The 16,654-nt window shown below is 48.0% G+C and overlaps 1 protein-coding gene across 2 annotated transcripts in view; it reads right to left on the bottom strand.

Moving 5' to 3' along the window:
* Positions 1-16,654, bottom strand: part of SLC4A4 (solute carrier family 4 member 4) — a 240,622-nt gene that overhangs the window by 53,997 nt on the left and 169,971 nt on the right. For both annotated transcript variants that reach the window (XM_075150407.1, XM_075150406.1), the window contains one exon: positions 6,264-6,421. In XM_075150407.1, the coding sequence (XP_075006508.1) occupies positions 6,264-6,421 (158 nt within the window). The remainder of the gene's footprint in view (positions 1-6,263; positions 6,422-16,654) is intronic.

Genomic DNA, 16,654 nt, shown 5'->3' with positions numbered 1-16,654 from the left:
CAAGCGTTGTATTAAGTATTATTTTAGCTTCATAAATCAAAATATCAAGGGGTACTAACTCAAATGTCTTATAAGGTATATTGTATCCAAAGAAGTACTTTCTGTTTAAAAAATCTCGAGTCCTATAAAACAATGCATGAGTTAGCAGGACAGGATCCATAAATAGGTATTAATTGGCATTACTAGCAGCAACACTTCCCAGTCGAGTTCTTCGTGAGGCTTGCAAGTGTTTTACTTAAGGTTCACACGGAGGTGACTAAGCCATACACGCCTAGGTCATGTCCTCTGCTCTCCTCCTACCTCCTGGAACTTTCCCTGTGTTTCACGAGTTATTATAAAACAACATTAAAGACAAACTGTTCCTCAGCCAACTCTTTTAAAACTCTAGGATGCAGATTATCCAAATATATTAATTTTAAAAAAAGGTTGATAACTTCAGAAGTTGCTGCTTGGCTTTCTCCTGATTTTCCAGGGGAAGGAGACATTTTCATAACCATCTTCTGAAATAACTACCTCAGCTGGCTCTCTTCCAATGCATAACAGAAGTACCTGAACGCTCTTGCATTTACTAAAATGTTCTTGAAAACAAGCAGTTTGTGACACTTTCTAAATTCTTTGTCCTGACTGATTCAGCTCAAACTGCCTTCAGCATGTAGAACAAGACCTTTTAAAGGGCCAAATATTATAAACACAAAAACATTAATGCATTTTAGTGGTTTGGACTAGATTATGCATTTAATAGCATTAGTTATGAATACTTCCACCCAAGAAAGCCCCAACTTCTAGTTGTGACATACTCCTCCTCTTCATCTGCGAAGATGAAAGGTGGCACAGAATTCCCCTCTGCTGCACAGAACACATGCTGAGTTATCAAATGTCCATTTCTGATACTTAACATGGCGAAGGACACTTCAACGCAGAGAATGTGGGGTTTCACCTCGTATCACTTAGCTCAAAGTCTCTCTGAAGTAGTAACGAAAGTCAACGTTTCTCCCGAATGCTCTGGGCAACAGTCTACAGACAGGGCTGACAGCCCTCACACCCGGGACACCTCGTCTTGAACTTTGCATGACAGCACAGTCAAAGCACTCAAAATCCTTTGCTTCCAAGCTGATAACGAGCCAGAAACTCAGTAATTTATTATTGTTTTACCTAAAGCACTATTCCTCCTGTCGTTTTTGCACGCTTTACCCTCCTTAAGCAGATGATGACCACCGACTATGTAGGATTCACCTTTTAATCATATGGACTATGCCACCAAACCCAACAAGAATAAATTCTTTCTCACAGATGATTAATTCCAATTCAAAACGGACAAACGTGTCCTGGCCAATGCATTGTAAACCCAGCCAATGCGCCTAGAAGATCTAAACGTAGCACCGCAGCAATACTGTGCACAAGCCCAGTAACCTGGGGTTATGGACCCAACAACCTGCCGTGAGTGAACACAACCCGCCGGGGCCTTGGCGAGAGGTGACACCAGAGACTGCGGGGCAGAATTTCAATCTAGTTTGCCCAAGGAGGTAAAAAGGTTTTACGTGCTGTGCTTCTGATAAAATTGGCTAGAAACCCCCATGAGATCACATGAAGAGCACGCTTTGGAGGTGGGAAGTGAGTACAGCACAGGCAGGCTCCAAGGTCAAGGCAGCACTAATATTTTGCCATCCATTTGGGACACCCTGCAAGCAATCCGTAATGTCCGTGACTGTCAAGTTCCCATACGGGGTAAGGGTTGTGGTGAAAACTGTCCCAGGACCAAGCCTCACCATGGTCTCTTTGCAAGCTGATCATCAGTGCAGGAGACAAGGTCGGCCTGTGTCCTGTGTGTCTCCCCCCCGGCCCCAGACTAAAAAAAAAACCACAAGAGGAAGAGCAACTACAACAAGATTCAAGTTCAGCCTCTCAAACCTGGAGCAAGCAAGAGCAGCAACTCCGTAAGGGTTAAAGGCACCTACGCAAAGGAAACTCAGTAAGGTTTTTAGTTTTGAGAGGAGTGAGGGGAAGCAGCCCTTCTGTTGTTGGACACCATGCGAGATGCCTGCAAGGCATCCAGCGTTCCCGATAGAGATACACGCTGACGGACTCAAGTGCTGAAAGAACCATCTCTTGATGTACTTTTCCAGCAGAATCTGTGGCTGGGACCGCTGATGAAAGGAGCACAACTTGAGACTGCAGTAACGAAAGGAGATGGTGAAGTGTTTGGTCCATCTTCTATTTCACACAGGTGATCCTTCAAGTTTTGGGCAACGTAGCAACGTTGCAGGCTTCTCACATGGTGTCCAACACATGAACGCAGACAGACAAAGGTAGTCCTTTGCTGCCAGAGCTCTGATTTCCCAGGGCCAGTCCTTCTGCTGGAAAGGCTGCTAAAGGACCCAGCCCTGAAAACCATTTCAACGCTACAATTAATGAACAAGACACACATTTCATCCTCACCTGTGAAGAAGAAAAGATGCCTTTGCAGTTAAAAGCTTAAGTTAGGAGGCAGGGGAGGCGAATCTGACTCCTGGTTCTGCCACATGCTTCCTAAGTGACCTTTGGGCAAGTTATTTCATTTCATTTGAGACTTGTAGGCACAGGCCATTTCCCAGCACTACATATTAGACTGTGCAAGTCTGTACAGCTTATCTCCCAAACAATCTTTCCCTTGCTCATTCTTCATCTTTTTTCCCCATCAACATTACATTAATGCAGCAGACCTGAACACATAATTGCACATTTCTTTGATGAAAATAAAAAGCTACATCTATTGCATTGTCCAGAGGAGAAGCAGCCATACCCAAGCCACGGTGCAAGCACGGTAGCTAAGTGCCTGCCAAAATGAGGACTTTATAGCACCGTGGAATTAAATTCAACACAAGAAAACCAAAGTCCTTAAAGGTTTTTTCAATCTGATCGGTAGAAAGAAAACCCAACACAGTGAAAGGCTGGGATCTCTCTATACGAACTGCAGATCCCCAATTTTTATTACTAGGGCTGTATGAAAACACCCTGCTGAGACGCTTTTCCTGGAGAGTTCATCAGAACTTGCTGGTTTCTTTTAAGTAAAAATTCGCTTTTAAGTAACGGAAATACTTAAAATACTTAGCAAGGAAGTGTGAAGGAAAAAATATATAGAAAATGTATGTATCCAAGGAAGAGCCATTTCTACACAGGAAATCTTATTTCTACAAAGCATCCAAAGTTCTGTAACCTACAAGAAAAATCCAAGCCAAAGAATGTGTGGAGAAAGAAAAAAAAAAATCAGCAGTAACCCATTTAACTGGAAGTCTACATGTTGAATACTGTCTACCTTATGCACACAATAATCCTTTTTCTTTCTACAGTACTAGGTCAACATGCATAAACCAAACAGGGCAGGGACCATAGACATCATGAGCCTTTCACCCCTTCAGGGCTTGGTGTCATATTTGCTTCTGCATCCCAAGATCGTGGCGGTGTCTCCCACGCCCAGCTAACGGATGCAGCTGATGCACTGATTCTCAGCTAGTCTCACAAAAGCTATCACTGCCCCCGCCCTGCAAACCCTGCCCGGTTCGTGCTTTGAAAAGCAAAACATCAAGATAGCTTCATGCATTTTTGCAAGCTGTGTGACACCATGTTACGGCTGGGAACGCTTCCTCCCCTCTCCCCTTCTCCCAGCTCCTCGGGAGGGCTTTCCCCATCCCTCTGCCACTGGTCCAACAAGCCCTGCGACCATCACCTCTTTAGGGCAAGGCACTTTGCTGGCTCCTGGGACGCATTCGGTGTATTTTGAGTTGCTAAATAACTAAAAATAATTGACCTAACGCCACACACCAGAAACATGAACTGGATTGCTGTGCAAAGGCACCTCCAGCAGCGCATGTCACCGCCTGCCACCGTGGGCGTAGATGGCCACGCAAAGGCCACCTCCCCACAGCATGCCCACAGCCCTGTGCCGAAACCTGGGTGTTTAACCCCTCGCCTGCCCCACATAAAAACAACCTGCTGCTTTCTAAAGAGAGAAACAGATGCAGGTCATGCTGCGGTTACTCGCTCGACCTGGGTCACCATACTCCTGCAGCAACCCACAGCGCTGAAACGTTAGCCCATGTTTATTCAGAAACCCCAGGTGGTTTTGCACTGCCTAGCTTTGATGGCGTGGGTTTGACAATTTTACCAGGAACTTGATAATTTAACAAAATAAAAGGAGAAGCCCCGAGGGAGAGAAGAGGGGGGGCACGCCGAAGGCTCCAGCTCCAGCATCTTGCGGAGCCTGCAGGCTATGAAGTGCACGCCCGCAGCAGCAACGCCCGCCGCGCGAGATGGCCGCGACTCAGCGCTGGCCGAGGAGACGCTCCATCACAGCTCGGCTGGGCCCTGACGGGAGTTCCTTGATTGAATTTCACAGGATGCAGCCATTGCAAATGGCTCGTCATTACTCACAAAAGCCATCTAATGAGCCTCCCTGCTTTGATTAGGGCTAGCATTTGGTTTGGAGGACAGCAAATGGATAATACTATTTCCTGGAAAAAATGTTGGCATGGAAGGGCATATTGTCTTGATTAATGCTCTTGAGTAATGAGGTCGTTCAGCAATCCTAGATCTAACTTCCTGGCTCCCACTACCAAAACAAACAATACCTAATTTTACATCTGCTGAAAAGCATTCGGAGATGTGTTGAAAAAAAAGAGTAAGTGGGATTAGACTTCGAAGCTGAAATACTTGAAGTATACAGAGCTCAGTAACGCTGAGGAATGAAGAATAACCTTTTATAAAATTCAGCCACTTTTATCTCCCCATGCTGCTACCGGAACACCCAGCGTGTGCAAACAGTTGTTGACATGGTTATTTTAAGGAGTCACTTAATGAAACCCCAAGAAACACAAACACTGCTGCATTACTAGAAGGCAATTAAACAAGTAGCAAAACTAGATCATCTTTTCCCTTTGTTTTCTACATGGAAATAAGGTACAGATTATAATAAACATTAACTTATGTAACTTTCCTTCCCTACAATGGCTGTGACTCATTCCAGTATCAGTAATGCACTAGCCACGTGCTTTTGTCGTGGTACTGTGTCTCTTCTCACAACGTAGTACTTGATACAGCCTCAAACCCTCCAGGCGTTATTCCAATCACAACTTTCACTCTGTATTGAAAGCCCTTGAAACCGTTCACATAAAATATGTATTGGCACATTAGTGATGTGAAAGGTGCAATCTGAACTCCGTAATTACAAGCAAAATGCAAAGCAAACCCTTCGTAAGCTGATCCCAAAAGCACCCCAGAGCCCAGGTGCGCGGCAGAGCCGAGGAGCGAGGCACCGCAGAGGCGGGCATTGCAAACCAGCTGCAGGCTGCCCGCCTCCAGCCGCTCTTGTCCTCACTGCAGCTCGGCTGTGCTCCCTTCCTAGCGCACCTCGTTACCTTTGAATACTCATCGTTTTTAGTCCTTACCTCGGCAGGGCGTTTGTGTATATATGTAGCAAAGATACGCTCTACATAATGCTGACATACAGCAGATGCTCTGGACGTCTACGCTGATCATTTTCTCTGCTGTGTTACATGATAAACAATACGCAATCGTAAAGCTAAGGGTAATATTGCTATTCAAGAATTCAAACAGGACCGCAGCTTTGCTATTCTGGTAGGTAGATACACTCACTGTACAGACAGTTACGCATACTCAAGCAGTGAATCCAAATAATTAAGAACATAAGATATATTCATATTTGTGAGACTCAGATTAATTTGCAACATGCGTCACAATAAATACTTATATGACATTTTTCTCTGACCCATTCTGCATTACAAAGCAACATACAGTGTGACCCCCCCCGATAGAACTGTATGCCCCAGTTTACTTGACTTTTTTTTTTTCGCCCCAGCAGGGCCAGAATGGTATTTCACCTAATGTGAGTTTTTAAGAAGAAAAAACAGGCCGAGGGAATCTGAGCCACACACAGTGTGTGTTGGGGGGGAATCGTAAGGGGCAGGAAAAAAGCTCCAGTAGTTAAATTTCACCTTGATAGTGCCTTTACTGCTAAGTCGTTAAGTTAGCGTGTTTGTGTAACGTTTGTGTATTTTACAGCTTATATCTTATAACCAAATTCAGAACCAGAAAATTATTAAGCAGCTACAGTGAGTTTTGTTACTTTAAACCAATAATCCTGAGCGTTATGCACGTCACATGACGGAAAGCAACAGAGAATGTCTTCTTCTAGCCCGGTGTTTTCATTTCAAAAGGTGGAAATGCAATTTCCAACTCTTGTCCCACTCCTGGGGGCTGAATTCCCTTACCGGGTAGGTACGGGGACTTCAGTCAGAGCACCCAACATGACGGCCTGCTGCAGCCGGACGAAGGCAATGAAAGGACTCTCCAGGAAGTCTACCTCCCCCACCAGCACGTTGGAGGCCTCAGCATCACGGGGCAATTTCTTCATGAATTTATTCTTCAGCTGTATCAGTGAAAGAGGAAGGAAAAGAAAATTAAGTCTCGTTAGGCATGCAAACAGCAATGTGCAATAAAACTTACCCAGTTTTCACCCACGTTTCCTCCTTGGTCAGAATATATCTTGGTCCAAAACGTATCACCCCCACAGACCCTACTGAGATACAAGTGCTAAGATCAGCCCCAGAAGAACAACGCTGATATTGGTGCTTGGAGCCAAGACGATGCTGAGGAGGTTATGCCTCCTGGAGCTGCTCTTTCCGTGTACAGGCCCGAGATGGTATTATTTTGGGGAGAACCAGGTGTGCAGCACCGAGGAAGATGAGTAGATCTGGGCAGGGTTTCGGGAAGGAGCGCTGCACCACCCCGCTGCCTGGCCATCCGCACGACGGGGAAGGGCAGGCACGTTTTACGAGCACAAGTGCAACTCCACGATCTGCGGTTGCTGCTACAGAAACGACTGGCCTGAGGCAAACTAACTCTGAAGGATGGACGCCAGGAGCTGGGCACCTGCATTTCGCTGTGTACGTGTCTTTTCAAGCTCCAAGTGAAAGACTAAGGCTAGCGCAGGCTTTTACGAGCACGTTTCCTACGCCTGTGGCTTCTGCCTTAATCTAAAATTTGCTTGAGGTTGTCCGAAGCCGCTGTTCCCACTGCCTGTGCAGGCCAGCACACGAGGAGTCACCGGGCAAAAGTAGCAGGCGTGCTGGTTTTGAAACTACACTAATGGTCTCAGTAACTGCCTAGGTGAGAGACTGGCTGGTTACTGCTTCCCACCATCAGCACCCGAGCCCTCAGCCCTCCCGCGGGCTGCTGCCCCGAGAGCGCAGAGCGGGGCATGGCCAAAGGGGGACAGAGGAACACGTGCCATCATGAGAGACCTTCTGTCCAGGAGAAACCCCCTTCTCAACCCTTCTACAGAATGATGCTACTACATCCCCACCTCCCAGAGATCTGAAGGAAGAGAAAGCCTTGGGAAGAAGTGAAGTGAGAAGGGGCATCCACGAAGAAGAGAGACATCAGAGAGAGTTTCCGAGGAAAATATAAGCACCAGACCTGGTCGGAGAAGCCAAGGTGGCAGTGGGGGGAGATGAGGAAGAGGGTGGTTGTGAGTGGCACACCCGGCCTTTGCGAGGGTCCTGAGCCAGGAAGGGTTGGGTGGCACAGGGAAGCCCCCCCAGATGCTCACGGTGCAGGGTCTGCCTTAACTGTTCCCCTCCTGACGAGGCTCCTAGAGCACTCTGCTAGCCCAGGTATGAATACCAAGCAAGAGGGGGGTGTATATGTATCTCTATATCTCTCTCCATACCTCTATCTCAAACCCAACTATTTCTTTGCAGTACAATCATATCTACCCTTAAGGAATTTCCACAATGCCTACAACAGCGACGCAACTTTGCATGCGGACGTTGAGGGTAAGGGCACTTTTTAAAAAAGGATCACTAAGCAGGAAGGTAGCAGAAACTGCCTGTCTTCATCCTTTACTCTGACCGCACACAGAAACGCCCTCCTCCGTCCCAGCTACACAACGGAAAACCCCACCACCGAAGGGCAGCTAACAAGGTTGCTAGTCGTCGTGCAGCTAAAAGACCTCTCACGTTTCCACCATCAATTAAATATCCATTACTTTATAATCAAATTACTGCAGCCGATGTTTTACCCTGCCCCAGCAACTCCTAACTTGATCCCGAGTCTGACCTCTATCCCGCAATACCTTTCTGTCAGGGAGAAATTTCAAGAATCTCACACGGAAGTTTAAGTCAATGAACTGCTAACACCTGGAGCTAGCAAGAACACATACATACATACATACATACATACATACATACCACTCTGCCTCATCTGTTGAAAAATCAGTGTGGCCCAGCGGCAAAGAAATCCACTTCAGCAGAGCCACCTAAAATCCACAGCAGCTCACAACTGCTGGCTCCACAAGCTCTCGGAAGCCCCAAAGCACACGCTGACTGATGGCTTTAAAAGTTATGAGCTAGAATACCTTAAATGCACAGGAAAAAATAAGGCGTATGGCAATTCCCCAACAGAATCTTTGTAACTTTAAACCGACGCTGCCGATCGCTCACCACTTGATGATGTACCCCTTGGAAGAACAAGCCAATGACAAAACGGTCGGACGCAGGAATTTTAGGGACACGCTCAGCAAAACCCGCCAAGGAAATCTGGTGCTCGATAATGGAGAGCTTCTCCGTAACAAGACTTTGCTGAGCCAGGGATTGTCGGTGGGGTGACAAAGCGCTTAAGTGTCCTCCCTACATGAGTACAGCATCCCCTGCTGCGGACACGCGCCCGAGCGGGGGCAAGGCCGTGTCAGGAGGGGAAAGGCGAGGTGCCCAGTGGCGGAGGAGGATGCTGCTCCTCAGCCCCCCGTTCCTAGGCAGCACCTCGGGGGTTCTCCCCCAAGTACCTCTAAGAGACACGAAATCACCCCCTCTGCCAGGCCACCACAGCAAGATTCATCAAAACAACCCTCGCCATGGGAGGCTTTCCTCTCTGGACCAGTCTGTCCTCTCGTTTTCCTGAGAGAGTCATGTTTGAAAGCAAAGAGAGAGCCAACACTGAGAAACTTGCTCATGCTTTGAAACAAGGTTTGGGGGTTTTTCCCCCTTCACTTTTGGGCTAAGATACAATTTGGGAGCAACGTGGTGTCACGGCAGCAGCGAGGCCCCGTGTGCCGCTGAGCTGCGTGCGGCGCAAGGATAAAAGCATAAAGATGTCTAACTCTTCTGTTGAAGAGGCAGAAGGACCACCTGGGAAAAGGAACCAAACCAGCTGGCAGCCCTGCTCTCATCGGCTGTTTATCCCCAAAAGCTCCTGTTACCCTTTCTAAAGGACGGTGAAGGAGTGGATTGAATGCAAGATCAAAGTCTTGGTCGGAAAAGGACAGATTCTTCTGAAGCGCACCCAGGTAAATAGAGACGACAGTGCTTGAAGAATTCACGCATTTCAGCAAATATTTGGTAGCAAAGGAAATTCAACCAAGACACCAAAATTTCTTTCTGACCATTCTAGTAATCTGATTTTCTTACTCACCCAGATTATTTCAACGTGTCCTTCCCGTGATGCCCTTCTAGCCTTATTCTTTCTTTGTACTCTTAGGATCTTTGATTGCTCCTTTCTCCTCAGTCACATGAGCCTGAGTTGTTATCTGAGCTTTTTTGGGGGGGCGATAGTGCTTTTTCTAATGTTCTTTCACTCTCTTCCTACATCTTTGCCTTTTTCTTCGTTAACAGTGACAAGAGCTGTGCCAGAAAGATGACAAAGGGAGCCGGTGAAGCCACCGTGAGCACACACCAGTGCGATTGCACTGCTCATCTTCAAGCTTTCTCATACTTAAGATCTAGATTTTAGTCTATTTGAAAACCAACACAACTTGATTTTTCATTTTTAAGAAAGGTTGTATCTCAGAGCAAAACAAGGTAGATATTTACTATATTGTTTCATATTAAAAAATGAAGTATTTAGTAGAATTTCCTATCAATTTTTGCCGCCTGATGAATATGAAAAGCGCATGGGAATATACCTATTTTTCATCATATTTGGAGTTTAACTCTTCATTCATGGCAAGCCCACCGTTAACTGTGGCTCTAAACATTGGGTACGCACGGCCTCTCCTGCCTCCTCCAACGCCACTGCGCCTGGACTGCCAAGTGGGGCCCTCAACCGAAGGCAGCCCGTCACTGCCAAGTGGAAATAAGCTCTGTGCATTCGATCTCCAGCTAGCCACCCCCGTTTCTGCATCGGGATATGCACGGAGCCATTTTCTGACTTGAAAAGGGAGACCAAGACATTCTGTCCCTACACCTTGGTTTTTTCTGAGGGCTGTCTGCTCGCTGCACAAGCGCCGGGAAAGCCTCAAGTCCGGGAGCAGCACCGGAGGAGCTGACGGGTGGTGAATCCACCAGCAAGGAAAGCAGCACTGGGACTTCTGTCACGACATAAGCAGCGCTTCTAGAAATGCAGCAAAGCATCTGTCGTGTTACTGAACAGTGGGGCTCGAAACTGCGGGAAAGCGAGCTTAGAAGACGATCTATAAAGCTGTATTTATTCACTTCCAGCAATCCTTCCCGAGGCATCCAAATGGTACCTGAGGTCCAACTCTGCTCATCACCATTAAACCAGTGCCAGAAGAAATCTACTGACCAGCATCGTTCTCATCAGCCAACTGCCAGGGTTACTCTCCTTTATACGTCTTCTCCCAAAGTGTAGCTATAGCTTCACGCAAAAAATAGTTCCGTACAGCCTGAAGGTTATTCTTCTCATCTCTGCACCTATGTACTGTAATTGTACCGCAGCGGACATGGGCAGGCTCCCAGGGCTCTGCAACACGCCTCAGCTAGCTGGCAAAGCATTAGCTAAGCCCAGCTACGGAGAAATGTCATCAATTGCTTCTGATTTGATAATGGGGAAACACTGCAGCACCAGCAGCAGCTGAGTTTTAAAAATCAGCCTCTCCTGGCTTTTTTCTGGTATCTTCCTGGCACTTGAAATCCCTTTGGCCTGGCACAGGATTGCCTTTCTGCTAGGTTATTAAATTAGCTCAAGCGGGCTGGCGGCACGGCAGGGTGATCTGAGCAGCGCTGCTCTTACCCCCAGCCTTCCCCGTAGCACCAGCAAAGCTCCTGCAGCCTTGGCCACGCTGGTGGGGGGCACCGCTGCCCCCATCTTATACGCACCCTCCTGTCTGGCTTAGCACTCAGGCTGCGTCCTCGCAGCCGGGGAGGGATTTCCGAGCGTCCTCAGACCCGAGACGGCTTTGTTTTTAACTTCAGGAGCGGCAGAATTAATTGAAGTTGAAGGCTTTTGAAAAGTCCTGCCCTTAGTTGGTTCCCAACCCCCCCGCCCCGGGTGATCTTTGGGGATGCTCTGTGTTTGGCGAAGGGTGAATGGCGAGGGAGGATGTACTGCCAGAAACACCGACGGGGGTGAACGCTAAACTGGGCTACGAATCCGTAACGAGCTTTGCCAGGCGACTCAAGGAAGTAGAAAAATGGAAAAAGTCTCATGAAAAGACATGAATTATTGATTCAGCAGGAAGAAAACTGCTGGAACAATCCTACTCCTGCACGCTTCAGTCAGGATTACCACCGGAGAAAATATTAAATAAGCATCAAGGAGCTCTGTGGAGGAAGCCTGGAGAAGTGCTACCGGTTCTTCCATGAATGGTGTTTTGGAGGAAACTGGAGATAAAAAATAACAGGAAGGTGGCAAATCCACAATAAACGTTCAACTTTGCCGAACAGGTTGGTCACGCGCTTACGCGCGTTGCCGAACAAGCACGGTGTTGGCCCAAACCCAGGTGCCTTTCTGAACCAGAACCGACAAGCAGGGTCTCAAGTCTGGCGGCTGACCAGCTCCCGAGGCCCAGGGCACCGGCCCCTTTAGCCCCCTCTCTGCCCAGCACATCCAAGCAGCGTGACTAATTGTGAAGAGCTATCATTTTAGTGGGGCTTTTGCTCCAACTGAGTTTTGCAGCGCCACTTTCTTAAATCATTTATCAGACAGGTGATGGGAAGGGTGCAGTCAGCACTTAAAATCCATTTTGAACCATTCCCTGAAGAAGCTTCAGTAAGATTCGAGTCCTCAGCAGCACCCGAGAGCAGGGAAGGAGGGAGGCCGCGCAGCTCAAAGCGCTATATTGGCTTTCCCCCCACTCTGCTAAATTGAGCATCGTTGAGCATCGTTCCAACCTGACCACTAATGTTATGTTAAAGGCCACAGATCTCCGACGCTGTACTTGCAAAGAAGCACGGCAACCTGAAAATCACGATTTCCCTAAATGTATTTTAACACTCTGTGAGCACCAGCATCACTTAGGAGTTATGGGAAGTGAAAGCAATTCCTAAGTACAGGCGGCTTTTATTGCCGTTGGTTTGCCCTCGGGCAGCCCCTGTGCTGGAGGGCTGCCCGCCGTGCCCGCAGCCCTGCGCAGCAGCCCTCCCCACCGCTGCAGCTTCCAGCCTGAAACGCAGGTGTGGAGGAAAGGCAAGAGGCCAGCTCGCAGGCCTGGGAAGCGGGAAGGAGCAACCGCAGTCACCAGGGCCTAGAGAGCGCCCGGGTTAGTTATGTACCCCTGGACCTGCTGGCAGGATATTAAAAAACAATTTAAGGGACCAAGTCAGACTGATTTCCCTAAGTCACTCAGCATCAAATATTTTGTGAAGGATGGGAAGCTTCTTCCCCTCCTTTGGGAGCACCTAGCACAACCAGGAGCACAGCTGCCCAACAACCAAGAGCAAGAGAAGATGAGAAGGAGCACCTGGCTGAACCAAGGCATGGCTCCTGCCTGTGACCCCTGGCACACTCTCCCAACTAGTCTGCAGTCTTGTCCAAGGCAAGAGAACACCCAAGGCAAGTGGAAACTCCATTAAACGAGTCATTAGCTGAAGCATCAGAAACACAAAGCTAACCAAAAACCCATGATACAGCACTAAAACTGTAACTAGAGAAGCCCTTTAGCTAGTTACGTTACTGTAACGATGCTCCAGCCTCTGCAGAACCGCCTGCAAGGAACGTGTAGGCACTGATCTTTGGAAGCATCTGTTTGCCCTAATGTGTCATGGTTGTATTTGATCACCCCTAGCCTAAGGAGGAGTTACCTAACGAAAACCTCGGGCTGCCTGAGCTGGAGCGCAGGTTAAGCACACCGCCCGTTCAGGAGCAGCCTCCTTGGAGACTGAGGTTACAAGCCTACGAAAGCTTGACATCAATTGCTCTTTGGGGACGGAGTTCTGCAGCGTGCCGTGTGGCATCCGCAGCTACCTCTGCCCTTGCACAGGACACCTCAGCGCACTGAGTGCCGTGATCGATGCCTGTTGACTTTGGCTACTCACCCGACTAGCAGTGCTTGGATTTAAATGCCAGTGGCACGGGGAGAGCAGTCCCGGTTAACTGAGATGGGACCCAGCCCATCCGCGTGCCACCCTATGCCTATTTTACCCAACGTTAAGCTTTTGCAGCTATGCCCTGTTTGAAAAATCAGCCCTAAGTGAAAGGAGAGCTGGGAGAAAAGAAAACCTGTTAGTGAAGCGTGAGGCCGTGACTCAGTTGAGCTTTTCTGCTCTGGGCAGAGCAGCTGCCTTTATGGGATATCACCATGATAGCGCCTGCCGAGTTTGCAGCAGGGAAGCCCCCACGTGCTTACAGCGAAAGGAAAAATAAAAGAAAAATGTTATTCAGGTCTAATGCCATTACATTGATACAGTAGGTAACTAATAATCCCTGTCTCATCCTTACAACAACAATATTAATAAAACAAAATCAGAATGAAAGGGCCATCCACCGACTTCACCTAGGGAAGCTATAAACAGGTACTAACTTCGTAACCCGCCTTCCTCCAGCCATGCAGGATCTGAAGTGCAAGCTTGAATTCCCCTTCCCATTAGCAGCCTTTAGTTGCTATCGTCAGCGGAACTGAGCGACCAAAACAAACGCCACTGGCATCAGAAATTGAGAATGCTATCTATCTGGCAAATATCAAAACCACAGCCTCCAGGCTTTTGCTTAAAAGCCCAGGAGCGGCTTTTGGCAGTCCTGCTCTGGGAAAGCAAAGCTACCAGAGCTATCCCATCCAGCGGGGAAAATGTTCCACCCCTCTGCTTCTTCTTTAAGCCCTTCATCATTTTACAAATCTCCCTCCTCTTCCCCAAGCCACACTTTTTCAAGCTGAAGACCCCATTTAGCATCTCCAACTGAGCGTCCATTCCAACCTGCTCTTTTTCACTCTACCACGTACCATTACTAAGCTCACTATATTCAACAACCTCCAGCTATTAAAAACAGCAGTGCTTGATGTGGGGACGCCAAGGAGGGGAGGAACGCGTGTGAAGGTTAGGGTATGAGCTGGCTGCAGGCTCCAGCTCCTGCTTGGCTCACGCTGCAGCAGAACTCAAACCCACTACATGCAGCTCTTCCCCCCTCCAAGTATGGCAAGCCCTGAGCATTCATAACAAACACTGATCAGAGAGATTACCGTCACAAGCCTAACTGCACACGCGGTGCTTCGTGTAACTAAAGGAAGGCTTAACGGTCCCTGATCACAGGGAAAAGGGATCCAGTTCCCCAAATTCCTGTTGCATCAAAGCCAAGCGCAACACGGGGGATCTTCCAGCCTGGCAGGCGGCACCAGGCTGCCCGAGAGCACCAACAAAGCCTCGGGGAAGAAACCCCTCTGCAGGTTCGGGGGGAAGAAGAGCTGAGGGCTGCCTTATTTAAGAGATGCCGTTTAAAAATTCACTCGATCCTCTGTTTACTCTGCGTAGGGGTCGTGGGCTCACCTCAGCGCAGCATCATATTTCATCATGGGGTTCCCACACTCGAGCACAGACACACAGAGCTTTTGTACTTGAGAGGTTAATTCCCCCAGGAATTTGAATCTGCCTCTGTGTCTCTGTTTTGCTGAATCTGTTCTCATATACGTTTAAGATTACCTTCCCATCAATTATTCCATGAATGCTTACCTCAAGGGGTCCCTTCAACGCTCTGTGTTTTGTCTATGCACAGAACTCCACTACCCAGGAATGCTTTAGAAGTGCGCTGCTGATACACTGCGGGGAGAAACGATGCAAGCAAAACTGCCCTCTGCATCAAGAAAAAGGCCAAAGTAAATGAAATTCCAGTTAACTAAACTTCCTAGAAACTTTTCCTTTCCTTCAGAAAGGTGGCAGTGGTCTGTACTGGAAGACAGGCATTTTCCTTTGAGCTCCATAGAGTAAAAGTAGGTCACCCAGGCTGACGGACCTAAAAATTAGGAATGTCTGCTTATGACTGCGGAGATGAGGAGACGTTCAAACAGGAAAAGCAGCGAATCGCTCCCACCATTAATCACCGGACTACATTCCAAACAGTGGGATCCCATCAGCGCCCTCCCCGTCCATCGGTCCCCCAGGAAAGGCAGGAGGGTTTCTCTCAACGAGGCCAATTTCTTTTTTAACTTTAGAGCTGGCTTTGGCAGAGATTCCCTGTTGATATGGAAACACCGGTTTGAATAAACAGTGCACACACCACAACAAATAAGAAGGGTTTTGTGCCTCTCTCTGACTGACCATGTTCATTCAGAGCCGGTTTTTGTTCCCTATACAAGCCCTTCGAAAGTGGAGATTAACACCAGGTCAGTAAAATCCCCTTATTATCAACATATATTAATTTTCTGTATGCTATTGCATCAGCTCAGTAACAACAGGTCCCTGATAAAAAAGATTTTCTTTAAATGTCCCCTTTATTTTACATCTTGAGCATTAAAGAAGTCCTAGCAATTCAGCCATTCGGAGCTGCCAAGGAGATTTTAACAGAGCGCAGCCAAAGGATTTCTCACGGGCGGAGGGACAGAAGTGGGAACAGCAGTGGGAACTTCCCCAGCTTCCTACGGTCCACTTGCACTACGGCAACAAAGGGGCTGATAAAGGCTGTACTTGACGCTTCTCAATCGCTTTCCTTCACAGATAAAGCTGAAAAAATAATTTAAAATATTTTCAAATTATTAAGACTACATGAGTCAAGAGCTAACTTAGAATGCCGGCTCTAACGCCATAAATGACAAACTGTCCCCTGGGCATTGCTAAGAGGATTAAAACCTCGTCCTCCCCAAAAGGTTGCTCAAGCGGAGAAGGGATGCGGCTGCAGGCACGGTGCGGTTTGAGACGTCTTGCATGGGACAGGCAGAGTGAAACTCCAAGGTACGTTGCCAAAGGAGAGTTCAGCCCAAACATGGCTTAAGCAATACTCAGTATAAGCAAGGCCACCAATATTTCCACAGATTAATCATGTGGGGATGCTTTTATAAACACTCTCCTGGAGCACTTGTGACTCAGATACTGCAACTACAGGCCAGCGTGTGGCAGCGTAGTTCGAAACTGGCTAAAAAGCTGAAAACCGCACAGAAAATCCTATCTTGATCTGCACTGAAAATAAGAGAGGATGGAAAAGTAACGCTAGCAAAGCGCCCAGGCAGCACCGGGCAAGCAGCCGCCGTTACCTGTAGCCGCAGAGGGACGGATGGTGAAGAGCCGGGCGATCAGGAGCACAAAGCCGACCTTCCAGATGTAGGCATGATCCACACGCAGAAGTTTCGCCGGTGTAGCCGCATCAGTCGGCTGCGTGGAAAACCCCCAATCTCCTGGTGTACACAGCTCATACCAGCAGAAGGACCACTTGTCACCAGTACAGGTCACCCAGCTAGGGGGTTCCAGCCGGTGTAGGCTGTGGGTCTGCCATGCGGACTCGCCGG

This window comes from Calonectris borealis, chromosome 4, assembly GCF_964195595.1.
Source record: "Calonectris borealis chromosome 4, bCalBor7.hap1.2, whole genome shotgun sequence".
In the NCBI taxonomy this organism is placed as follows: Eukaryota; Metazoa; Chordata; class Aves; order Procellariiformes; family Procellariidae; genus Calonectris; species Calonectris borealis.
Note: the sequence above shows the minus strand (reverse complement) of the source record. Positions and strands in the feature narration are given on the sequence as shown.